This window comes from Calypte anna, chromosome 3 (genome assembly GCF_003957555.1).
Source record: "Calypte anna isolate BGI_N300 chromosome 3, bCalAnn1_v1.p, whole genome shotgun sequence".
Classification (NCBI taxonomy): domain Eukaryota; kingdom Metazoa; phylum Chordata; class Aves; order Apodiformes; family Trochilidae; genus Calypte; species Calypte anna.
Genome location: NC_044246.1, coordinates 48,627,501 through 48,655,452, shown reverse-complemented (window position 1 = coordinate 48,655,452; position 27,952 = coordinate 48,627,501). Strand labels below are relative to the sequence as shown.

At 37.9% G+C, this 27,952-nt stretch overlaps 1 protein-coding gene across 1 annotated transcript in view; it reads right to left on the bottom strand.

The window, feature by feature from the left end:
• CCDC88A (coiled-coil domain containing 88A) overlaps positions 1-17,624 on the bottom strand; it is a 71,791-nt gene extending 54,167 nt beyond the window's left edge. The window contains 2 exon segments of the mRNA XM_008493244.2: positions 17,036-17,136; positions 17,256-17,624. Coding sequence (XP_008491466.2) covers positions 17,036-17,136; positions 17,256-17,318 — 164 coding nt within the window. The 5' untranslated portion in view covers positions 17,319-17,624.
• Positions 17,625-27,952: the final 10,328 nt, after the last annotated feature.

Sequence of the window (27,952 nt, the reverse complement as noted above, 5' to 3'; positions counted from 1 at the left end):
AGTTACTAGTCATGTGTCAGGGCAGGCCTGCATGTATATTTTTTCCTGCAAAGGCTCATTGCAGGTCTTCCCTCAATTACATGGGCATCTGGTATGGCCAGGTGACATACAGATACATCTGCACCCAAAAAACAGGAAATGCCTAGTGAGAAGCACACCCATCACACAGTGTAATTCCTACAGTCCCTCAAGAGACCAAACAGACCAGGTTACAGGTCAGCATGAATTATCTTGGCAAAACAGGGCTTACAATGAAAACTTAAATTTTAAGTTACATAAGAAAACTTTCATTTGCCTTTTTTCTTTGGTTTTAGCATATTAGGATTTTTTAAAAGATACATTTATGACTTTTCTTCAGTTTATTGCTGTATGAATTTCCTGGCTTTTAAGCATGAATAGAAATAACATAGGAAAAGCAATGCTGAGAAAGCAAGTTCCATTTAAAACACACCTTCAACACACAGTAATATTTAAAAGAACAGTAGTAAGCATAGCATCTTTTCTCCCCTCATATATATGGATATAATCTAGGAAAATTAGGACACAGATTCCTACATGGATAATTGCCTCATTCCTAAATGGTTATCTTAAAAATCCTATGAACAGTACATTTTATAATACACTAGCCAAAACTATATGACTAAGATGTCACCTTGGATCTATTAATTCAGCCAGGTTGTAGTGGCAAAAGGAACTAAATGGGCTAAAAGCGATTATGCTTTGCAGATGATGTGTAAAACCGAACTCCGTTCCAAACTGAATTCATTCAAATTTGTTAAAATCAGAAGAGAAAATCCAGCATAAATCCTGCTGACCTGATGGCATACAGAGATCAGATGAAGTCTCCTATGTCTGCACTCCTATCACCAAAAGGCCGATTTGGGCCCTTAATCTTCATCTTTAATCTTAATGACAAATGGATTATCTCCAGGCTTTTTCATCATCTTCAGCAGCATTTCTACAGCCATATATTTTCAATGACCCTCCTCTTAGAGCACATAAAACAGACAGTAGAGTTTCCTAGATACTGTAATAGTTCTTGCTTTCGTATCAACACAAAAATTAGAGTGCAACCACAAGTATTCAAAGCACAAATGTCATAGAAGCTCAGGATTTACACTCTCATTTCAAAAGTTATTCTAGAACATTTACAGAGATCTTGTCAAAACAAAAACTTACACATTTGTACAGCACTCTGTCATCATAATGGTATGTAAACATAAATCTTTACAAACTTTTAAGACACTCTAACTTTCAGAACACTACACATGGGAAATTAACACTGAAACAAATTCCTAAGCAACAACAATTAGTGACAAGGATACCTGCGAAGGAGGAAAAAACAATGGGCAATTACAGCTCAATATTTCTCTGGATACAAATTCTTAACTCCCCACCTTTGTCACCAGCGCTATCTTCATGTTTGCGGGACAGTATTTCACTACTGGCACTTGCATACACCACAGACACAGTAAGTGAGCTTTGTGTTTTATTTGGTGATAGGTAAAAAAATTTTGAAATCATTAGTCCTCTAACATCTGGGCAAGATCAGGAACTGTAGGGTGTCACTATATTTGTACCTGGACTTTGCTAATGAATATCAGCATTTCTCCTCACAATACAAAAATAAATTATTTGCATCTCTCAAATGATGCACTAACAGATACTGTGGGAATCTGATCACTTTTCAACATTTTAGCAGAAACTCAGCAACAACACTATAGCAAACCATACCTATGTTTCATCTCCTTCATTTTAATCCTTAGAAATTCAACAGTGCATGGATCATCTCTACCAAATTATGCATTAAGAAAGAATCAGAAATTCAGTGGTCTTAGCATCAAAGTTAATGCTGATATGTGTAAAAGATTTTTTTAATCTTTCAAATTTAATGTTGATACATGTAAAAGATAACTATCTTCCAACTACTGCTGAAAGTCAAGTAACATTCCTTTATTTCCATCAGTTCACCCCATGTATCCTTGTCTCACATTTTTTTTATTGATTTGTGGTGCATACCTTCATCTATCACAACCAACTCAATGGCTGACACACATTCCTTACATGTTATAGAAATTCCAGGCTTCTTTTTTCATAAAAGTTAAACTGTTTTGGGTCAAAATTATTCATTCCTATATGTTAGAACAGAAAGCATTCAGCTTTTGTTTTGTTCGGGTATTTTTTTGGTTGGTTGGTTGGGGATTTTTTGGCATGAATTGCAGGAAAGAGTTTACTAAGACTGTGAACTTTACAGATGTGCTCTACAACTGTATCTTTATTTTCTGGTGCACAGAAGAAATCTATTTTAGTAATCCTAAATTTTTCCAGAAGATTGTGGTGACAAGTCCAACAGAAACCCAAACCCCAAAGCTTCCTTAATTTTCAGCATAACTTTCAAACAGATTATAGTTACAAGAAGTTTAACCTCCTGCACATGAGGACCAATAAAATCAAGTTACTTAAATACCAGTACATTAATTTTTAATGTAATGAAACATATAGCCTCAAAAACTTTCTATAGCTAGTAGGAGGTTCTATTCTTTGATTTCAACATGTTTTTTTTTAAGATTGTCATATTGACCCATTATTGTTTGAAGAGGGAGATAAATTGTCTTTAACACTCTCAACCCATGTTAGCAACCATTAAGAAGACTTGTACTTGGAAAAAAACATTGTTTCTCCCTCCTCCTGAAGTGAAATCCTGCTCTCCACAGTGCAAATGCAACTTTACTTCCATGCTATGGCAATTTAAACCTCCCTAACCACATTATCTCATTAAATGATTATACTTCATAAACACAGAATATTAATAGACTACCTACTAAAATGACCCACATGTTGAAACAAACATTTAAAATATAGGCCACTTGGTAGAAGAATCCTTCTGTGTTCCCAAATCATGTCATGCATTTCTAGCTTTCAGGTTATGTTCGAACTGTCAGTTTTGACTTGCCAAAGTCAGAACAGGCCTGATGGAAGACTTCTTGCACAGTGCACTGTTATCAAAAGAACTGTGATTAGGTCCTCCATCAGGAAATTATTTTTTAAAATAAACCCACCTTCACTCCCAATACTGATAAGCAGGCCTCATTCTCTCAAGGCCTCAATAGGCTCCTTAATCCACACATCACTTAAAATAATCATAATTCAGTCTATATAGTCCAACTTTTCAAGTCCTAGTGTCTTAATTCATTCCTCTCAAACAGAAAATAACGTTGCATGATGTTAACTACACATTTGCCAATACATGCAGTTTGTGCAATTCTATTTTGTCAGACTGGTCTAAAGCCAGAAACAGACATCCCGATAGATTTTCTTATCAAATATTTTAAAATAACTATTGAGAAAAACTAGTGAAATAGGATGCGTGAATATATTTCACACAAAGATAAAATCACCAAAATCTGCATTGCTTTCAAGAGCATTTATCTTTAAATTATTTTACTTTTTTTCTTAGCCACTTTATTACAGATTTGAATAGATTTCGTCTCTAATTTTTTATGACAACAGAATTTTGTAATAATTACATGTTTATTATTAATAAACAATTTTTCTTATTAGAATACATTTTGTCCAACACCACTGAAAAAAAATGGTACATGTTGCTGGGGATAAAACAAGATGCAAAAGAAATAATTTTGAAAATAAATCAGTTCTCAAGTAAACCTTTGTAAAAGGCAGCTTTAAAAAACATATTTTTAAACATGCAACATTCTAGTGGCTACTGTGCTACTGAATTCTGAACCCTGAATTACTTCTTTTATTAGGTGGAGGTACTGAACTGCTTCAGTAGCAAATAGCCTAGCAAAATAGGGCAAATCTATCTGGAAGTCAATAGGAAGCAGAGCAGTAAAAGATAGCCCTAAGCAATTTTACATTTAAGAGCAACCTACTTATGACAAGATACATTAATTTCAGTAGCAATAAACAGACAAGAACATCCATCCCAATACTGCATTAGTTTAAAACTACTGATTACAGTGTGAACTTCGGTGATTTTTAAATATTTACCAGTGTCATAAATTACAGATTGAGCCTCATATAATCAGGGATTATGTGTCTTTAATTTTTCATTGGCCAAAATCTATCTATCAGATATGGGAATGTGATATCTTAATGGCTTCATGCTTAAATCTATGCAGACTGCAAACCAGTTGTGTCCTCTCTTGCCATCTGTTCCTTGATGATACTTAATCATTAAGCCTAGCATTATAACGCACCCTAATTTTAAATATATCATTGTTTCAATGTATTTTTTAAGTATGGTGAAACACTGAAACAAGCACAATGGAAAAAAGCTCTACACAAGTGTACATCTCAAATTAAATAAATATTGACTGATACTCTGTGTACAGAGTAGCACAATACTCATACTTTTACATCTAAACATTGCTTGCCTAATAAAGCCTTTTTTTTTGCAAAGTCCCTTTAACTGAACACTGAAGCTAATTGTTGCTTTCTGCAAAATATTACAATAATTACTGATATCAGATTTTTTCCATAGACTTCAAATAATAAAGCAGCATTTCCATTATTTACTATTAGCAAGAAAACAATAAACATGAGCAAACAAATTGAATACACCAACATCCTTTCACTGTTAAAGTGAACATAAAACCAGTGCCTTTGCTGGAGAATAACTGATAATCTCCAATTTGCTTTAAGCATTTGAAGCAGCACCAGACAAAGAAGTGCAATGAAATTAGCAGAAGCACCTCTGCATATGGGACACAAGCAGCACTGGCCTTCACCAGTCTACTGTCATCAGTCATCTACTGTCATCTACAGTCATCAGTCACAGTCAGAAGGTCAACCTGCAGGCATTAAGAATATCAAAAAATGAGGCAGACTTTGAAGTACAATATTATCCATACCTGAATCTTGTGGTCACCCACATTCTAGAAAAGTTGATACAACATGGCATACTTCAAACTCCTCCTGCACCTACCAGTGCAACCGGTGTAACTGGTAGATGCAGGATGAATTTCTGCTGCCAATGAGTACTTACATTATAAACATACCAAAAAGGTAAAAATACCTTAAAATAAAATAATCCTAACTCCTTTTCTATACCTCTGGCACATGTTCACAGGATTTCTGTCAACAGAAATGGATTTAAACGCATTACTTCCTTAAAGAATAATTCATGACACAGACTATCCATTGCTGAAATGTGCAAAGAAGTAGGCACATTCTTATCTGAAAAACAGATGGCAAAAAAAATCCTTCCACCTCTTGAAGAGCACCATGCAAGTTATGCAAGCCCTGAGGCTGCAGTGTATTGATGGTATTGAACAACAGAATGGCAGAGTGATGTTATTACATGTTGCACACACAACTACTACAACTGGAGAGCTGTGGTCTGACTTGCTGGAGACACCAGGTAAGCATGTTCTAGAGTTGCTCCAGTGTTCACTTCTGAACCCTGTCTAGCCACCATCTCTTTGTGCCCTTACGTAGAATCCAGTAAAAGGATCCTCTGATCCTATCTTGGAATAAGCAAGGAAATGTGATTTATACTTAGCACTCTTTGCCTTTTCAGTGGCAAGTGACAAGCTACCTCTTACTTGTTAAACTCATGTATTTTTATTCTAGAGACAACGCTGTTGGAGCAGCAATCATTAGACAGTTAAAATGCTCATGTGGTTCTGCAGACATCTGCTCAAACACCTAATGGTATCATTACAAACACAGAGATATCCTTAACCACAAAATAAGGTGCGTATATAGATATAGATATATGTGTATAGATAGATAGATAGAAGTGTATATATAAATATATATGTGTGTGTATATATATATATATCAACGTAAGAACACTTTACTAACTCTGCACTTAGCAAAGACTATCTGTGCCAAAATTACAATATTTGTATCAAAGGTTTTTTTGCCTCATGCGAATGTGAGTTTTAGAAGTAGGTCTAACATCATAAGCCTTTTTTGGCTCTTTTCCAAAACCCCATTTTCTGGGATTATGTCCAACATCATAAACTAAGGAGGCTAAAGCTCTATGCCTACTAAAAACCCCCAAAAACAACACAACCAAGTGGCCTACAACAAACCAACTGGCTGGTGGGGATCACAGGAAACACTACCATATGAGTAGATAGTGAGTGTATGCAGACAGCTTTTCTGCTCCCTGCCTTTACTCTGTGGCATGTGACCAGGCTGAACTACTCCCAGGGTAGCTGCACAGTGCCTAAGCTTTCTTGTTGACACTCACAGCAGAGGAGGAGATGCCTAATTACTCATGGTTGAGGTGTGCTAGAGTAGCTGTAACTGAAGCAATGCCACAAGCCTTTGTGCCAAAAAACCCCATCTCTCCTTTCTCCATCAATACTAACCTGCTGCACCCCTTGACTTCAGGGCTGCTCCAACCAACAACTGCTTTGCTGGGTGGTCCCACTCTTAGTGGTACTATGTGCATGAAGAGGTATCCCCACCCATCTGTACGCTCCCAGGTTTACAATCCAATGTGCAAGCTGGCAGATAAAAATCACAGTACATTCAAGAGGTCTGGTAACTATCTTTAATTTCTCTCTCCCAGGGTTTTAAAAAGCAGAGACCAGAGCAACCTAAATTTCTATTTTCCCTTTCTCTTTTCCTTAATAGTAATAAGGAAGATGTAGGCAGGTTACAAAAATGTAGGAGAAAATAAAAGGGAATTAAAAAGTTCAAATCTTCCAAGCTTACAGACAAGCAGATGTCTTAGTATGAAACAACTTTACTACTGTTCTTTCAATTGGACTACGAAATGTACTCTTTAATTTTCACATTTAAAAGTAATATGTAAAAAAAACCAACAACTTTCTGACATAGATTGAAAAAGTGACTCACAACTCACTGCACTGAGAAGCCTGGGTGAGCTCCCTGCAGCAATCAATGAGAAGAACATGGAGCAGCCTCTGCTCCACAGGTAGCAAAAGGTAAGATCACTTCCACCAAATTAAAACCTTCCACTGACAAAAAATGAAAACCTATGGGATTCAGAGCATCACAGAATTCTTAATATCATTACACAAAAGAAACACTACTGGGTGTTAAATAATTGAGAATCCCTAGAATGAACAAGTTGACAAACGAAACTTCTTTTGAGCAAGCAGACCAGAAAAGTCTGAGAAACATACTTAAATGTCTTACAAGAGCCTTCTTGTTCTGGGGTTTTGGTGTTTTGTTTTGGGGGGGTTGGGTTTTTTTGTTTTGTTTTTTTGTGGGTTTTTTGTTTGTTGGTTGGTTGGGTTTTTTTATTTTTATTTTAATTAGTTTGTCTTTTTTGTTTTATAATTGCAAAAGGCCTGGTAGCAAATATTGTTTCAAAAGGCAGATTTAGTGTGTTGTAGTACTTACACTATAATACTTTCCAAGTTAAACTAAATCAAAAAAGCAGCACAGGATGCAAGAGTAAACAGTCTACAAAGGACAAGCAAGGAAGAAATATGGACATACCACAGAAACAAAATACTGAGGATAATGAATACTGAAGTTTTGCTTTCTACTTTAAGCACCGAATGTTATTTTCCCTCTCAGGGTCAACTTTTTTTACTCCTCAAATGAGTTCCAATCTTAAGACCTGTTCAGTCAAACACTAATTAACAAAGTAACTGAAAACTATCTGACTTTGTGATTAACACATCACTGTAACTGACTATTAGAACACTGCAAACATTTATACCCACAATAATCCTGTGACAACAGTGAGATTAGCTTTACGTAAGTAAGCACTCACAGATCTGGATCACAAGATGCATGGCATGAGGCATGAAAGTGAGAAACTTTCTACAATCCACCTGTAAAACAACATTGTTTGGAAGAAAACATCAGAAACAGTTATAAAAGAAGCAGGAAGCAGAATAGGGCCACAAAGTTTTCAGATTAGGAAGCAGCAAGCAGTACACAAGAGAAGCAAACATTCCTTACCCTTAGCAAATTACATTTCTGGAGCTAACATGCTTTCTAAAGCATTTAAAATATTAATATAAGAGAAAATAACTTCTGTAGGATTTAAAAGCAATACACATTCATGCAGTGGTCTTTATTCAAACTTTAAAAAACCCCCTCAAGATATTACTATGTTTCCACTTAAAAGTTTTTGTCTTCTACCCTAACCAACTTCTAACATCAGAGCAGTATGTACTTTGCTTTATTTGATAATCATAGTACTACCAAAAATAATTCCTCCTTTGGAAGACTTGGAAAAACGTTCACTCATTCTTTACTTTGAACATTGCTGAAGCTATAAATTCTTATAAATTTATAAATTGACTTAATTGCAGTCTATAGCTTCCTCATGAGGGGAAGAGATGGGACTGGCACTAATTTCTTTGCTCCAGTGACCAAAGACAGGACTCAGGGAAATTACAGGAAGCTAAATTAAGGGAGGTTTAGGTTAGATGTGAGGAAAAGTTTTTTTACCCAGAGGGCAGTTGAGCAATGGAACAAGCTCACCAGGGAAGTGGTCACAGCACCAAGCCTATCTGAATACAAAAGTGTTTGGATGACACCGTCAGGCACATGGTGTGATCCTGGGGGTACCCTACACAGGGACAGGAGTTGGAATTGATGACACTGATGGGTCCCTTCCCACTTGGCATATTCTACGATTCTATGAATTCTCAGAAATAATTAGTTAGTATGTCAGATTCAAAATAGTCTAACCATAGGAAAACATCTCAGCACACTGAGTATTAAAAAACTGCAGGAAATACCAATGAATGATCAGCCTAGTGAGAGGACACAAAAGCTACCTCATTACTGCAGTTTCAGTAACTGAAAAGATTACAAGTTGAAAAAATAAATTTCTCCTAAAATCTTCTGGTTAGAAGCTGACTCCAGAATTTCCTTTGTTATGAAGTATAATAAACCTTCTGTAAGTAAATTAACAACAAGAAAATACATATCTTCATCCTTTTCTGTACCAGTATTTGGACTACCAAGTGACAAATCCAAGTCCTTTGCACAGATCATTCCAGAGAATGAAAATAATTCAAATGCAAAGTTTCTGGATATAAGAGGACTGCCAAAGAAAATAAGTTCCATTTGTTGTAAAATTTTAATCCACATGAACAATTTCCCTACTTCACTACACTAACTGAAACGTGTTGTAGATTCTGTATGCACATCAATTCAAGTACAATCCCCTACTGATTTAGATTAAAATAGAGCAGCACATGAAGAACCTTCCTCCCCCATTAGCTACCCAAAGCTACAACATACATATAAAGCCCTGTTAAATAAGTACATTCTTTTAATCTTAAAGCATTAATATTAATATTCTGAGATGCAAATCAGCACTTTGTAAGTATGACATTAGTCCACATCCTATCATACATCAACTTGTATCTGTATTTTGTTTGTCTCACATTCACAATGCTGCAAATACACAGCAAGTGTATTTCCCAAGATACCAGGAAATTACACCAGACATTTTTTGCTCAAGGGCTTATTTAAGAAAAACAAAGCTACCACATAAACAAAAACTAGAGCAAATATTTCCCTGCAGCTTAAAACAAGTTAAAATTCTTTAATGAACCTAAGTTGACCCTATCTCCTCACTATAGAAAGGAATCAAAATTTCCACTGTATCTAACATGAAACACAGATTCAAAGATTCACTCAACACCTAGAAATTTAATACAAGGCACTTGAGAGTTTATCCCTTACCATTTCGCAATCCAAAAATACAATGCAAGATAATTTTTGCTTTTTCCTCAGAGTAAGCCAGCAGGAAAGCACACAAACTGAGTTTGGGTCAAGAGGTGTCTGGCTTTCAGTCAGTGTTTTACCATCACATAGTGCAATGACATGAAGCAGGGGATTTAGTAAATGCTGTTTAAGAACAACTGCCTAGGAGGCCATGCCTCTTAGAAGCACCTTAATGCATAAATACAGAACTCTCTAAAATAAAGCAAACAGAGACTTCCACACAGTTAGTGCCCAATAATCTCTGACCACTGAGGTCATGTGCTCCAGCAAAACAGCATTTTGAAAAAATGTCTTGATCCCTAAATAATTACTACATAGGGAAAAGTGGTACAGTATGCAAGACAAGAAAGGCAACAATTCATATTTGGTTTTGGAAAAAAAAGGAGGAGACCATTTGAAAGAACACAAAGCTAAAAAGCCTTTTCCTAACAGAAGAAACAAATGAGGAAAATCTAGAAGTAAGCTTCTCACATTTAGCAGAGGATTAAAATGTGCTTGATTTAGCAACCAATTTGTCAGTTAACTATTTTAGTTTTTAAAAGAAAGATCAGAGCACAGCAAAATACTATGATCATGGTGTAGAGATCCCCAAACTAGCCATGGAGCCTTAAGAAACACAGCATTGACAGTGAAAGACACCAGCTGGTCAGCTCAGGTAAGGTATTTTAAACCTAAAACTCTGGAATTTACTGCTGCTAGACTACCAAGAACCATGGCAACACTGTAGTGTGGCTCAAGGCATCTCAGCCACCTGGGCAAACTGACCTAGTGTAAGAACTAGATAAAACAAGTTGTGTACTGCCTTTCCTTACAACATACACAGACAGGACAGCAGCAGCACAGGAGCAGAGGAAAGCAAAAAGCAAAGACAGCCCCGCAAACAAATATTATAGGCCAGCTGTCACTGGAAAGTTCAATGTTGCGTGCTCCTGTGATGCCAAAATGAGCTTCACAACCATCATGCAAACTGCTGAAGCATACAATACAGTCAGTAGTGCAAAACCAGATGTCTTCCTGTGGCTACAGGTCACACTCATGGCATTCCTCCATGGTGTAGCAAGACAAACCTCTTTTAGGGCACGGCACTTCAAGGTCCAACCAGGTGTTCAAGCAGAGACTCATGAATGGTGCTCTGAGCCTATAACCCTCAGGGTTGACCAGACTGGATCGGTGCTGTTGCTCCAAGAGCAACTGACCTCTCTGCTGGCTTGCTCAGGACTGAGCTGGGCCTGTGACTCAGGCCTCACCTTTTATTGGCCCCCTAATCCTGCTCATGTGCAGTGGGGGCCCACCCTAATCAGGCACAGGTGGGCTTAACACAAGATCATGCCCACTGTCTGGCAATTAGTGGCACCTGGTTGCCTCATTTCACTACACCATGGTCCTGTGACTGGCTAAAGCTGACTGCCTCACGGAAGGTTGAGCAGAGCTGCCCTGTGCTTTGTGCCTCTCTCAGGCACCTCTTGCTCAGACATCTCTGCCCTGAAGTTCTCAATGTAGGCAGTACACATGGGTCCCTATGCATACAACCATGAATGAGACAGCTTGTCAGTACACTCTCACTTTTCCTGACAATGAAACACATGATTTACATGTCTAGAGAGCTATTAGTAAGTTCATTACTTTCAGAGTGCTTTGAAACAGCATGTTGAATGTGAGAGAAAAACAAAATACTCTTAAATAAAAATTGTAAAGGCATAGATAATATATCTTGTTTCCTTGCCAGAACATTTTCAATGCTGAAAAAAATTCTTTTTATTTTAGATCTTTCATCTACAATTGCTATTTATGGATCAGGTAGACAGACTCATGAGAGCACCTCTGTATGTATAAAGAAGTGTTTTTTAACTCAGCTTTTATTCCCTACACCCAGCTACTAGCCTAGACTACTAGAAGTGTCAAGACTCAAAAGAAAGATACTGAAGATAGCACATGAAAAAGCAAGCAAACAAGTGGATGCAGAGGAAGGCAGAGGAAGATTAGATTATTTACTTCCTGATCGTTAAAATACTGCAAGAAACAAGAGTGAACCACAGAATAGTTTAGTTCACAAAATAGAGTAGGTAGGATGAAGGAAAGTGGACATCAACTGTGGAAAAGGATGCAAAAACATTAAGATCTAGTAAAACTGAGACATAAACAAAGATGAAACACTTTCAGCTTTCCAAATTCAACCTACACTTTTCTTCCCCCTACCGATCAAAAACTCAAGCACCTCAGAAATACAGGTATCAGTGTATGACCAGACAGCTCACTGCAGGCAGATGTTTTCAACTCTAAAATTAATCATTACACTGAAAAAACTGTATTTCCCTTTTTTGTAATCAAAAGGGTTGAATTCCAACAATCTTGATCACAGTGCACATTCTCTTGGACCATTTATTAAACAACATGCCTCTTTATAAAAACCCTGAGTGTTATAAATTCAGCTTTCCTTAGCAAAAATCTGGGCCCTGTTGCTGCCACAAACTCTCACAAACTACTAGTGGTATCTGCCTTGCATCTGTGGAAGATGCACACCTGAAAAGCATTAATCAAATCCACCCACTTCAAGAAAGTGATAAAGGTACAGACTTCATAATATTTTACTTTTTTCACATGTTCACATTTTAACTGGCAACCTCACAGATTTAATTTTGCCCAAAACTTTTTCCTACATCCCCACTCTGCTAGAGCCTGTCTCTTGCTATTTGGTCTACTTCACAAGAAAGAGTTAATTGGACTGGAGTGCATATTCCTGTGCTCTTTCAGTAAGCCAGGCAGCTGGCTCATGCACTCTAGATGGAGTCCAGTTTTCAGGGAAAGATATAGGCAAGCCAGAAGTATGGGCTGGCAAGCTCAACTGTTTGGAAAAAAGCATACAACTAAAGACTAAGAGCTCAGAAAAGGAGTCAATGAAGCCGTCTACATATTCTAGGCACACACCACCAGAGTGGTGGAAGAAAATAGTCAGCCAGTCCACCTGGAAAATTCTGTGGGTGTGAAAGACCTGCCTGCGGATCCAGACAGTGAAAAACAGTGGGAGGATGGCAAAAGGGAGAAAAATAGGAGAACAATTAAAAATTCTTCCTTTCAAGTAGTTTTTAGGATGTCTGGATACAAGAACCAATATGCATAACACTGATTAATATATTCAGCTAAGACTAAATTTATGAAGGGAACACTGCGATAAGAGCTGACAGGTTCTTCAGAATAAATTAACTCAAGTTTCAGAGCTTGGTTCTATATATCACTGATTCTGCATACTGTATCTGCCCAATAGTTCATTTAAAATGGATCTATTTCCACAAATACAAACAATAGTAAAATAAACCCATTAAAACTCAAATACAGCTTCAAGTCTTTGTTACCTGACCAATATTAACAGTGGTGTTAAATGTAATAGAAGTCTCAATCTTGTAATTACTTGCAGCTGTCCATTTTTATGCAAAGGAAACAGTAAGACTCTTCTCAGTCTGGGAACCACTGTTTGTGCTACAGGACTTTCAGCACTTCTTACACAATCCTTTTAAAATTGGACTGACAAACACAAGAGAAAAAGACCTACCAGAAATTAAAAGAAAAATTAGAAAAAAAACACACCAACACAAAAAATCAGTGTTTCTTTAAGAACACTTCAATCTTCCTGGATCATAAGATTATATAAACAGCACAACAGTAAAGTCTTACATTAAAAAAATGAAGTGCTTTTAAGTTCTAGAAAAATTCCTCTAGGAGAACTAGGTATTATTTTACTGTAACTGCACCTAGGTGTGCAATGGGTGACTAATCCATTGACTTACAAAATTTCATTTATTTCAGTACTATACACAACATATTTTACTCAAATATATGAGCATTTCATAATGTCAGCAGTACTATGATACAGAGGTATAGTAAACGTATGAAGTATTCTTGGTATGTTCCTCACCTTCCTGCTATGGCAGGACATCACTGCAGTGATCTCATGTTCTGATTTATTTCCAAGAAGTTTGACCCCTTTTTTATCAAAGAACACAAAGATAAAGGCTCAGATTTAGAAAGACAGATGGGTTTCTGTCCACCAGTATCAGATACTGACTGATGCCAGCAGAAGGCAGGTAACCAAATACTTCAGAACTGGACCTAAATTTAAAAAGGAAATGAGAGACGTTCTCCCAAGTTAGAAGATAGTATTATATTAAAATTTCCTTAATTAAAAATAAAATTTATTAAATACAATAAAATTGGCCTGTAGCATTTCCAGCAACAGAAGGGCTCTTCAGATATAACTGGACACTTTATAGAATTTGTGTGATTTTCACACATACTAAAATGTCCAAAAGGTCAAAAGCAAAAGATATCCAAGGAATGTAATGAATTAATCTTTTTCACATTTGAAGTACTAATAAATTAAATGCTGATAAAACCCAACTCTCTTGGTGCCATTATCCTGCAACTATGCCAATGCTGACAAGAATTTTCTCTGAATCATTACAATTGATGAAAATAATTTTGGTCTAGGCAGGCTCAATGAGAAACAAATGCCATGCTAACAAACTCTCACTTGTAGCCGACTGACCGAAGGATTAACTCTTTTAATTTACAAAAAAACTTCTCTAAGTAACAAATCCATTTTTTTGATTGTGTAGTTATTTGCAAACCATGCTTAGCCCAATATTACACTCGCCTTTGTGGTCACAGAATTAGTTTTTTCAACGCTTGGCAAAAACAAAGTATTAAAGAATATAGACAGCAGGACCACAACACAGATTCCACTTGTTTATGCTTTTAAAACCTTCAAAGCATCTAGCAATGCATTGGCTTTCCAACCATGGTTCCATGTTGTAGGAACCAGCCAACAACACCAGCATATAAAGTCCTTCACTGGCTGGTATGCACTAGCTGCATTTTCACCCTGAAATATTTAACAGCCTTAAATATCTCAAAGCTAGCACATATAGTAAGCCACATATATTACAAGTCATGTAAAAAACAAAGAAACAAACAAAACCTCACCACAAAACCAACAACTTCAGTGGTGCTTTCCACATATTTCTATGAATGGCATGGCTACTGATTTCTGCAAGAACATTGCTCTATAGCTCCTATGAGTGCCATAGCTCCTATTCACGGATCTCTAATTGAGAGTCATTGAGAGCTTTAAAACAAACAAAACCAACACAACCCAACAAACATTCCAAAGAAAAATATTTAGCTTTTGAAATCACGGTGGTTAAAATTTTTGTGCCACATTTCCTCAACATATGGCAGTTAAGACTGAAAGAAAAAAGAGAAATACAAAAAATGGAAAATACTGAAAATAAGTACCAATGACCATTGACCATTGTTGGAGTTGGATCTTTTGACTATTTTTGCTAATGAAGATATAAGTTCAATAGGTGGATATTCAAAATGAACAGAACTAGAAATAACACAGGTTTCCACAGCAACTGCACCAGAAATTCAGTCTGTTTGCAAAACATGAAACATTTTTTCCTCTTTCAATCCTGGCAAAAAACCCAAAACAAATAAAACCCCTCCAAAATAAGAAGACAGTCTGGAAACTTCCCTTCTAAGCAGTCATCAGTTATAGTATATTTCAGTTCCCCCCAATGTATTTTAAATAAAATACCCCTTCCAGTGTAGTTATATATTTGTAAAATTAATTTTACTTGTACACTACTCATTTTACACACAACTCTAGTTTAAGGCACATTGTAATTGTTCTGACTACCAAACCATTTTTTTTACATTTACATCTCCCATCACTATTTTTCAAAAATAAACTAAAATATTAATGGTATGGGGTCAAAGATGCACCTACAAATGCAAAGCACTGTGCCTTAAGCATGAGAACGTTCCCCCTCTGCAGCTTTCCATTTAACAGACACATATCCCATGTCACGTACAAGACTTCAATTTATACAGCTAGTATTCAAAAAACTTGATAAGAAGATTTAATTTCAATTACATTTTTCAAAATCATATTGTTCCTGTTACAGTACTAAATTTGCATTCCAGCTGTTTAGTATTTTTACCAAGCGGAAGCTCTACATGTTAAATGCATGGAATTGACAAGCTACTGAATTTATATATAGTCCAGGAAAAAGATAAAGAAATGGCAAAAAAAAAAATAAAATAGCATGCTTTAGTGAATGCATCACTTACAATTCTTATTAAAATACACCAGAAATACACTGAAGATTTTTTTTTTCTCAAAAAGTTCAATTGCACCAAATTTTCCACATTTCTCGGTATTACAGAAGAAAACACTTGCAATTTTAGTTGCACAGAAGTAGGTGTCAAACAAAATACTGGTCTCAAAAGGATGCCAATTAAAACCTAAATGTACTAATATATAGATCTTTTTACATAGATTAGTTATATGAGCTGAATACCAACAGCAAAAACTTCTAAAGTACTAAATATGAGTCAGAACTATAAACAGAGTAAAAGGATGTCCATCACCATGCACTGAGAAACAGCTGCCAACACAAGCTGCTCATGCACTGATATAGCTATCCAGAAGTCTGTATTTTTTCGTACCTACCAAACAAAAGACACGTTTCTCTGTGAAGACTTAAAATACTGAGGGAAAAAAAGGTATGGAGAGATTTTTTCCACCAGTAACCCATAAAATCACTTTTATGATTATATCACTAGACACTTGACAAGTGTTACTCTCTGCCATTACAGTAGTGGGCAACATTCCAATAAAAACTATGATTAACAAAAAGTCACTGTAGCTCTAAATAAATTTTTCTTACAAGCAGAGCTTTCAATGAAAATTTATAAAGCCATGCAAAAATGTTTCTTCAGTGGTTTATAGACACAAAACATCTTATGCTCTCAATTAAAGTTACAGCTTTTCTGCACAACTATGATTTGGAACTGTGAAAAACAAAAATGGAAGGAATTAAATGCCAGTCCATTTCCTCAGTAAACAATGTTATGTGACTTGCAAAAGATCGTTGTCTGTCACATGAAGAAAATTATTAGAATCTTATCATCCAAGTAAATTTATTCAAAATTTTGTTTGTGAGCATGACTTACAGTAGAATGAACCTTTATGCTTCTCAGTGGAAATCTGAGAAGCTACAGTCATCCAATTTTCCAGTAAGTTACATATATCATGATTCAGCCTGTATTACACTATACATCCTGAAAATACATCATTGGGACATTAAACTACAAAGAGTCTCTGCTACGCTCTGAAGTCTCCTCTGAACTGACCACATGAATACTTGAAGTATAGAAGACATTTACCAAGGTCAACTGAGGAAGGAGGGGAGTTTTCATAAGAGCAAAACATACGAGAAAAGCAAGGTAACAGCACAAAAATAAAGGCAAGGCACTATTTGCACACACTTACATTTGCAGCATGACTTCGTTCAGGAACACCCCATCCACTAGCGCCACATATTCTTCCAGGTTGGTCCCATTTCCTCCAGCTAACGGTCCAAACGTCTTAACCTAAAACATAACCATCACCACTGTGACACTAACTCCACCTCGCTATCTGCCGCAAGGCATTTATCTTCAAACAATGAGCAAATAAATGAATAACGTGTGAGGAATAAAGAAGCGCTTACCCAGGTGACAAGAGGGCTAGACATGAACTGCTCCAAAAGCGGTGTGAAAATTTCGTTCTCCATTTTACAAAAAAATGGTAAACATCAATGTAGCTCCTCCGATGCAAAAAATACGTGAAGTCCTTCACTGTAGCAGTTTTCTGAAATGCTCCGAGGATTCAGCTGGAGTAAATGAACCCCATTTTTACGAAGCAATGCAACAGCTACAAAAAAGTCAGTGCACGGACAACTGGGATTTATCTTCTTCTTTCAAGAAAAAATGCATTTGGAAGTCCACCTATGCGTATCTCAGCCTCTCCATTGATGTCTCTCCCTTCCTACATACCGAAGGAGTAGAAGGAAGGAAGAAAAGAGGGAGGCTGCCTAGCTACTGGGATTCTGCATCAGACAAAAAAAAAAAAAAAATCTGCTTCAGCAGCGGCAGCTCTTCAGAAAGGAAGGAGAAATTCCAGTAAAACTCTGCAAGCTCATCCTACCCCTTGCCCACAAAAAAAATAAAAGGAATCAAAACCCAGGGGAAAGGAGGCAAAGAGGGGCACACTCCAGCACCCACACACCCAGCTAAGCCTCTCCAAGCTGTTTCTGCACGCAGGAGAACTCCTCTACCCCCCACTCCTCAATGACATAGGCAGCCTACCGAGAGGGAAACCAGCCCCCCCCCCTCCCGGCAGATATTAGAGACTATTTTAAATCGGTTCCCTTTTCTAACCTCTTCCCTTTTCCACCAAACTGCGCCGCAAGGCAGTACCCGGACCGGCACACGCCGCCTCGCCCCACAACCTCGCCCTTCCCCCGCTTCCCCCGTCCCCTCCCTTCGCCCCCGACCCCCTCCCCAGCCCTACCACCCGGCTCCAGCTGCTAGCCCGCCGCTTTGCCGCCTCCACCACCCCCCCGCCGCCGCAGCCTCCCCGCGGCACCAGCTCCGCTTCCCACCCCCTTCTCCCAAATAACGGCAACCTCTCCTCAGCCAGACCGGCCCCGCCGCATCACTACACCTCTCCTCCCCAGCGACTGGCGGTTCCAGTGTATGGATCCCTCCGCCGCTCTCTGCGCGCGACCGCCCGTTATCCCTCCGCCGGTTTGGGTCCCTTCCTTCCCCCTCCCCTCATCCCTCAACCGCCGCTCGGGGATGGCGGCGCAGTTAGGGAGGGGGCGGGGCCTGGCGAGGGGAAGCGGGGGGGAAACTGATGCAGGACCCTGCCGGGCACGCGCACGGCCGCTGCGGCGGCAGGGGCGCGCGTAGAGGGGCGGCTGAGGCGGGGAGGGGGAGCAGCGGCAGCTGCAGCAGCAGCGGCGGCGGCGGGGGCCTTAGGCACGCAGGGCTGCCCGCCCCCTCCCCCCCCCCCCAGGGTGTGCACCCGGGAGATGCTCCTCGATCGCCTCTTGGGAAAAAGGTGCCCGTGAGGAAAAACGCGGCGTGAGGGAAGAAAGGGGGGGTCGCCGACGCCTCGAAGAGAATCCGCATCCGCACGCTCCCTTCTGTCAGGGGGGAGAGTAGAGGTCTCTCTGCTGGGGAGGTGAAACCCAGACACACCCACGCTAACGCGAAATGCAGCTTTTCTGGAGAGATTTAGCGGGGAAAGGAGCGCGGGGAGGAGGGCGACCTGGTTACAGTAAAGCAAACGCTGACAAGCAATTCCCTTGCCTAAGCTATTGTCCTTAAACTATCTCTAGCCTCTTGGGTTTCAAATCTCAAATACTGCATTAACATATGGGATTGTAGCGGCTTAGCAATTTATGTAGTTTATTGACAAAGCATCTTCAAAAAAAATCTCAAACTAAATCCAGCTTGGCTTCCATGTAGTATAAATTAAATTGCAGAGCATTTTCCCACAAAACTGCAGTAAAAGTGTCTGAAATACAATCGTGTGGAAAACCATGACGGTAACAGCTAAATAGATTAGGATTTTTAAACCCAAATACTGGCTATAGTATTTTTCCTTATGGTCCAAAAGAAAAAAATCCCAATCATTACAATTTTCCTATATGTGAAATGAGATTATCTAAGTAAAAGATTAGAAAAAATAAATTATGGACCTTGAAATCTTAGTATGTAATGTTTATCCCAGGAATTATTTTTTAAACTAAGTTGCATAGTTAACTGACTTTGTTTTGATTCCCACTATTACACATTTTTTCTGCAAAAAAATGAGGTCTTTCTCTCCCAAACCAGATCCAAACTCAGTGTCCTCCTGGGGACAGGAAAGGAAAAAAAAATGGAAAAATCTGCAGACTTGGATCTGAAAAAGAATCTGCTGGATCAATGGGTGAAGTGCCAATAAATGACTAGCCCTTAAAGACAACTATAAAAACGTTTTTGTAAAAGCCTGACTAACCAACCGCTAAACTTGTATCTGGCAACAGTTTATAGTATGCAATTGTGCATGCAATACTAAGGAACCTCCCTGGCTCATCAGTTTGTTTCTTGTAGGCTCTAATTAGGCAATAATGACTTTGGCATAAAGCAATATCCAGGAATTAGAAACTGGCGAGTAGAAGTTGATAGCCCATGTAGTAGTCACATGTTACTAACACCAGCTGGTTTTTGAGTTCCTGAAAGATACTTTATACTGAGATTTCATAACATTGAGATAAAGATTTAATTAAACCATTTTAGATGGTCTGACTTCCATCCACATCATCCAGTTTGTATGTGTTCTCAGCTGCCACTGCTGTTGGTCACTGTTCCCACAGAAAGACCATTATATTTTAGATATTGCATAATATTTTAATGAAATACGTAAGATGTCTTATCTCAGATGTTTTAAAATTCCTTATTGGTACTGCAGATTAGTACAAGAGAAAAATAAAATTTCAGAAAAGGTATCCATAAAGAAAAAAGTTATAGGAGTTTTAAATTAGGTTTTTTGTTCGTTTTGTTTTTAAAGTAAGTGCCCTCTAAACCAGTGAAGCAGCTCTCTGTAGCTTTCATTTTGTTAAATTAAGTGTAAGAATATTTACCTCATTTTCAGGTATAAGCAAACATAAATCAAAACTAATCCCTGAAAAGGCAGCTATGTTCAATACAGAAATAGCTGAAAGAAACTGAAGATTGTTCGGTTGCCTTTGCATTCATCGTGTAGGTACCAGCAGGATACCTATATGAGGCATTGTTGGTACTGTTTGGTTTAGTGTTCGGTTTGGGTTAAAGCTGAAGGTGTGCAGTGAATAAGTTTATAATGATTTAGTGTGTTTGTGTGAATATAGTAATTGTTACCATAGAAGGAATTGTTAGTTAGTAGTTAGGATAGGTATCCACGATAAACCTTAGAAACAGAACTAAGAATAAGAAGAATGGGTGCTAAATTTGACCAAGCAGAAAAGCAGGAAGTTGGCAGTGAAAATCATTCTGGAAGTTGCCCAAGAGAAGAAAGGTGAAAAGGACACAGTGAGGAAGACGTCTTACTTCATCAGAGGAAGACTACTTACTTGATCCCGACGACCACCAGAGGGAGTCACACAAGCGCAGAGGGGGACCGATGTCACAACTCACCGATGAGGAATTTACATATGTATATGTATTAGAAAGTGTTGTAACCTGTCGAATATGCAATTAGATTGCGAAATTTTAGGGAATAAATTGCAATCAGTTTGTAACGGACCTTTAGAGCCAGATTTGGGTGCATACCCCTGGTTCCCAGGGCCTCGGAAATAAAGCACCACATATAACCTCTCCTGAGTGGTTATGTGTTCATCTATCTGCTAACAGTACCTCCTGGCATAGCCAGTTATGGATGTCCTGGACCAGCTCACTCACTTGTGCTCAGCTGTGGAGCAGTGCAAACTTATTTAAAAGGAAACAGTCGAGAGGTGAGATGACTTGCCAAAGAACAGGAAGCTGTCCACTTCTAGTTGCTGAGCCTTTGTTTGACAGACATCCCTTGAAACAAATTAGAAGTTAGAAAGAAATATTTGTCTTTTGAGTTGGTTTTCTTATCCCAAACTGAAAATGGAAGGCTTCTGTTTTTAAAGCGTAGCTTGCAGGAATATTTATCTAGGAAATACTGAAAAGTCATAGCTCTACTTCAAGCTGCAGAGCAACATCACTGTAACGTGTAGCTTGTTACATATTTAGCTGCATTGTTTTAGCACTTTTTACCTGACTCTTGAAAGCAAGTTTGTTGACTACACTTACAGTAGTACATCCAGGAACTTCATTACTACAATTCAGCAGAGGAAGTTGACAACTTGAGTTAACTGAAGTTGACAACTTGAGTTAACTGACCCAGAAACAGAGAAGGCTGGGAGCAGGTGATTGCCTATGTCTCTGAGTGTAAACTGACTGAAATCTTCCTCCTTCTACTCCTTCACCCTCAGGGTGGAGCATCTGGATTATCAGGTGTCTAGCAAGGTGTAAGCTTAGACCAGTACTACTTCCTCAATTAGCAAACTGTGAGCAATCTAAGATGGTAAGAACCCATCTTTGCTCCTCCTTTCATGATCCCAGCTCTGTATATATCCTAAAAATCACACCCCTTCCTTTGAAATTTCATATTCAGCTCTCCTAAATGGTATGGCTTGATTTTTCTCCGTCCCTGGACATTTTTAAAAAGAGACTGGATGTGGCACTCAGTGCCAAGATCTAGTAACCACAGTGGCAGTGGATTAAGGGTTGGACTTGATGATCTCAGAGGTCTTTTCCAACCTGGATGATTCTGTGAAATGAGATAAGTTTCCTGTGCCTGCTGTTGCAAAATAAAAATTGGAAAAGCATGACTAAAACACAAAGTGATGCCTTAAGTCTGCAGACAGCACGAAAGTGAAACTGGCTACAGCATCATTTACCTCACCAGAGTTTCTTAAAAGATTTCTGCTCAGCCCTGGCCACAGTGAGCCACGGGAGGGGACTGTTTTGGGAGGAGAGTGTGAACTATCTACCCATGTTTAGCTGATGCAAGAGACAGTGGTTTCCTTCTCCTCCTCTCCTACATAAGCAAAAGAAAGAGGTGGTAGAGAAAGGTCTCGCTCCTGTTTTTGCGGGCTGCTTCGCTCTGCCGGGTTGCTAGGCCTTTGCCTGGCCTGATAAAACTTCAGAGGAGAGCAAAAGAGGAACCAAGGGTAGATGTTTGGGGTCCACAGTAAGGTTATGAAAGTGCAGTCAAAAGCAGAATTTTCTGAACATGGCCTGACTTGATAGGACAAAGGCTAGTGAAAACTGCAAGCTAATGACAAGGACAACCATCTTCCTTGTCATATGTTTGCTCACTGAGGAACCTGTTATCCTTTTCACATCAAGGCTATAGATGGAGCAATTAAGAGAAAAGGGCACTGAGGGGTTGAGTCTAAGAATTCCCAAAGGTCCCACAAATACAGTTACCTCTTGTTTCACAGAAATGGAAAGAAGGGGAAATTCTTCCGTGACATGAATAATGAAGTGGAAATTCCACAACAATTCTAAGAATTCTTCCCTCCTACTATGTATGCTCTGATATGACCAAAATTCCCCACTAACTTTAAGAGAGCTTTCTGAGCAAGAACTGTAAATAACCTCAGAGTGTACTGAGTGAAAAGTTAAAAACAAAACAGTAGTGGCTTAGGGAAATTGGGTATTATCCATTTAAGGATTTTTACCGATCCCAGACATTTTACAGTTTATGTCCAAGTATACCAAGTAGCATGAAGTAAGCATAAAGTAAGTATAAAGACAGCAGACAAGGAATATCCTCTAGGGATAGCTGCAATTCAGGACAGTTCTCTGCATCAGTGTCAATGCAAATGCATCAGAATTTCCCATCAGGCATAATGCTAGTTGTAAGAACAGGTACGTACCATTCCTGGCCATGTCTAACATATCCACATATCTATGATTCCTTTGTAGCCATATCAAATCCATGGTTTTCAATTGAGTTAAAATTAAGTACAATATAGCACATTAACACAAATGTAACAGCGACCTCCATTTATGATTTATTAAAAATAATTATGTAATTATCATAAGTTCTAACTATACATACTATGTATTTTCATTAATACACTGCATCTTAAACTTGAGAGAAGTGAGCACAGGATACTGACAGGGTAGAAATGTAACAATAGAGCCAGATTGTAATTCCCACTATCCCACTGAATTGCACATTACACAAGTCTTAATTAATATGGAAAACTACATGGGTACTGTTTGTTTCACAGTCTGTGAAAGTATTATATTTAATAGCACTGGTCATCTGAAGAGGGATGTGCTTATAGGTTTTTGTTCCTTTTTGAGCATTTGGGCTGGCAGGAAGGATGTTACTGTGGCAAGTCAGCTGATGTGATAAAAAATAAACAACAAAGTGTTTATCATGATTTTTAAATCTAATAGCCATTCCTAAGTATTTCCATAGGCTTTGAACCCTAAGAGAACGTCAGAAAGTCTAATTTGAAGTTGTTATTACTATTCAGATCTTTTTCATTCCTAACCCATAAAACATTTATTTGTGTTTCAGTTTCATTGGCAAACTACAAGACTCTAATAATGTCACCTATGAGCTTCTCTTTGCTATTTACTGCATACAAATAAAATAGATTTTTTTTGTAAAAGCAAGTTTTAAACATGACTGCAGTTACCTAGGACAATAGCTTTGATACCAACTTCTGCTGTGGCTAGTGGAGTGACACTGAGCAAAAGCTCTTGCTGACATGCCTTCTGTCAAACAAGGTCCTGCTAGTATAGTAGTGTTTCTTGTGAACTGGGTCAGAAAGGCGAATTATAGGGCATGCTTTGCATTTCCTCTGACACAGAGCAAAGTGCAGCCCCATCTGCTAATTGTTAGCAATTACAGCTAGCTGTGTATATGCAGATAAGTGGCTAGAAAAGCAAGCCACTGTAATTGTACCAACAGCAGTATGCCATCTTGGATCCTTAACGTACAGATATGTTGAGCTGATTTTCTTCTCTAGCACTTTCCTTGAGTACAGAGCTCTCCTGCCATTCAGCTTAACAAAGCAGAAGAGGTTGTTATATCCCTTGTGAAAGACTTGTTTACCTCTTCAAATTCCAGTTGCCTCAGTTTTATTATTAAATTAAGTTTGCTTTGCTTCACACAGAACCACATTACTGACAATTGCCTCCCTATCCTTCGCCACAGACTCTTCCTGGTGCCTCCCTACTTTCATCCACGTTTTTGTCATCTTTGTGTCACTTGACCCCAGAAGCTTGGGCAATGCTGGCATGAAACCCATATTTATCAGCTTAGTAGAGGTTATTAGATCCAATTTCACATAGAGCCCTGCATCACTTTTGATGTTAGCATGTCTCATTAGAGAGGCATTCCTCACCAGCTGAAGATGGTGTTTAGGCTCTTCCCAAGGTCAGTTACTAATGAACTGGATGGAGTACATTTCTATGTTTGTGATTCACTTTGTGTACATGGACTTAGTCATGTCCATAAAAAATGAATGAAAAATACACAGCACTAAGAATAAGATGGTAGTAGAATAATTTTCAAATATGTGTTCTCCCGAGCCCCGTCCCTTAGGATTGTATATTCATTTTCATGTCTGCTTTTACCTCTGGTTATTTGTCAAATTATTTATGCTTGAAAACAGCTTTTCTCTCTATGAAATACTAGAGAAACAATTAAAAGCTTTTAAGAAATCCCTATTTTGCTCTTGGGAAAGTCCTTTGGCAAGCTCGTAGTGCAAGAAAACACAGATTGATCTTTTAAATTATTGCATATATTATTACATAAATTATTACACATATTAAAAGATTCATATAAAACATTTGAACTAATTAATAGGAAAAAAAGAGTCAAGAAAAAATGGTAATTCCACTTAATAGATAGTGGTCTTGATTAAGCTTCCTGTAAGAGTATGTATCAGGAGCCATCTACAACTGGGAACAGCCTACTCATTCACACCTCTTTTAGAGGAGACTGTTAACTTTAAGACTCCTTTATTTGCACAACGTCCAGATGGTTAAATTCACTGTGATAACAGTTTGTGAATTCCATTTAGCTGGAGATTAACACAAAATTAGAATTCTTACCTACCCTGTTCATCTCCTGACAGTATGCCATAAGGCTTTGTAAAGCACCTCAAAATTCCAAAGCAATGATTCAGAGCAGATTTAGTGAATCACACTAAATGCTAGGGACTGTTTGCAGTGGCATACAACTTCTGGTACGCTCATATCATCTTCATTTCTCTTACATCAAGTGAAGGCACAATAGTGAATGGTTACAAGAACCTAGGATATTTTCTGTAGTCTATTAGATGTAATCTGGAGAAGGAGCTCTTAACAATCTTGCTACGGATACATCCGCAGTGTGATAACTACCACAATACTAAAGGGAAAAATGTTATTTAGAAGCGATTAAATAGTGACCACTACCATGTGTTAGCAAATCTGAACTTTGCAGCCATTTCCCTCTTAATTTCTGATATTTTTACCCAACCATTTTGTACTCAAATCTGCCCCATTTTTAAAATTTTTATTGAAATATTTTTCTACTTTTGCTATTTTTCTTCTGCTAAAACCTACAGTGATACATTTCATCATTGTGTTAGGCTTTCCTGAACCACTGTCCTTTCAACAGCTGCTTCCTATATATTCCTTTCCAGTGTCTAAGTAACTTTCTTGGGCGGATTCTTCTTGCCATCATTATAAAATGCTCTCTTTTTTCCCTAAGGTGGTCATACAGTACTGACATTCTTTAGAATTTTTGTGCTGCTTTGTAACAGAATGTCTGAGATCATCTAAGTTTAGGGTATAGCAAAGAATGCTAGTGCCTTAAAGGTCAAAGGATGTTTTGGCAAAAGAGTAATTTTCCCTTTAATTTCAGACTTATACAGAGGAGTCAGATTTTTTTTTAATCAATTTTGAAGCAATTTCACTCTCTAATAGATTTTTTTAAAGTCCTTACTTTAGTAAACAATTGCTAAAAATATTTTGTTTGAATTTTTAAAAAGTGACCTGGGTAAGATTAGAATTCCAATTTCTGTGTACATTAGTCTTGATTCAAGACTGTTAATTCTTGTGTCGGCCAGAGAGGGTTTATTTTTGCTAATGATTATTACTTTTAAATATTAGTAATAGGTAAAAAAAAAAGTTGTCAAAATAACTAAGTAGATTACTGTAGCTCTTTTCACAGAGTTTTCCAGAAAATGCTCTACAAAAATAATAAATAGCTTGAAATTTATTGCTTACAATTCCTTTTTGTGACTATGACCTATAGGCTATTTTTGATTCCAGAAGTAGTCCACCTTAACAGTCTACCTTAAAAAGATGAGATTATTCAGCTTGTTAAATCTGTATCTCTGTAAAAGGAAAACACCTTAACAAAGAATGGTTTGTTGCTGACCTGCAGCTGGTTATGGTATTTCATCTGAAAGCCTATTTAAGTCCTTAATGGTAACATTTATTCCCTGTCCCTCAGAGGAGTATTCTACAAACAAAATTAATTAACAAATTAAGATAGCCAATTTTGTGCTATAGTTCAGGATGACAGTCCCCCAGAAGGGGTGTTGGCACTAATAATAATAATTATCTCAAAGTATCAAGAGGTCTTCTGATTCTGATGAGATCCCTGATGAAGCTGAAGCTTTCATCCTGGGGTGATGCATGTGGAGTGCAGCAGAACAGACAGCAGCTGGCAGAAAAGCAGAAGCTGTTGCAGAGGGCACGGGTACTAATCGTGGAAATAGCATACAAGTAACCTCTGACTCAAATTACCAGCATCTGAACCCTTGATACTTTACCCAATTAATCTGTCGTTCCATTAAAAAGGGGACTGATGTGCCTCCATCTTGTGAAGCTTTTTTTGAACACTTCCGAGCTGATCCTTCTGCACTGAATGGCTATATATGCTCTTGCAAACGATTCCAGCTGACTTCATAACTGTTCTGCTCTGAGCTCACGTCCTTTGCTCTGCCTAGTTCTTTCTTCTACTGCTTCTGTCTTGCCTTGATGCAGTTGAGTGGAAGCATGTAACAGTCAAGTATTAGAAGTACTGTAGTTTCATTTATAGTAAGGGAGACTGTTTAAGAAATTAGTCAGGCATTTAGGAGCTGCTAATCCTTTCTGTGAAGAACACAAGGCTTGTTTCTTCAAGGAAATTTCTCACTCAAGGGCACAAGAGAGAGTTCAGTTTTACCAACTAAGTGCTCTTGCAACAAGACAATGATAAAGAAGTAAAACCAGAGATTTAATATGATTTTCTTTCCTTACTGCCATTTTTTCCCAGGCTGTTTTGTGATCTCATTGTTGCAATAGGTAATATATTTATATATATGCTCTTTAAAGAACTGATACTTATCCAAGTGCTTAATAACAATGGTGACAAAGAAATCCAGCTGTTCAAAAGGTAGTAAAAGATGCTTAATAGTATACCAGTTTAGAAATAAATTGCATTTCAATTATCAGGGATTTTGAAACAGCAAGCACAAAGCTTCCTCTAGATTACCAAATAAATTCTTCCCATTTTTCACTGTCACTATAGGTCTGTTCAATTCATGTATCATGGTCTGTAACAGCAGGAAATCCAGAATGTCACATATAGCGACAACTGATTTTCTCCCTCCTTTTAAACCAAAAAAATATAGTAGCTGCAGAAGGAATAAGAAAAATAAACGGGTATGACAAGTAAATACTAAATTTTTACATAAACCTTCGTTTCTGGTATGATCCTATTTTAAATGAAAGTCAAAATTCTGTCTGTAGACATTATATAACTAGAATCATAGAATTGGCTGGGTTGGAAGGGACCTCAGAGATC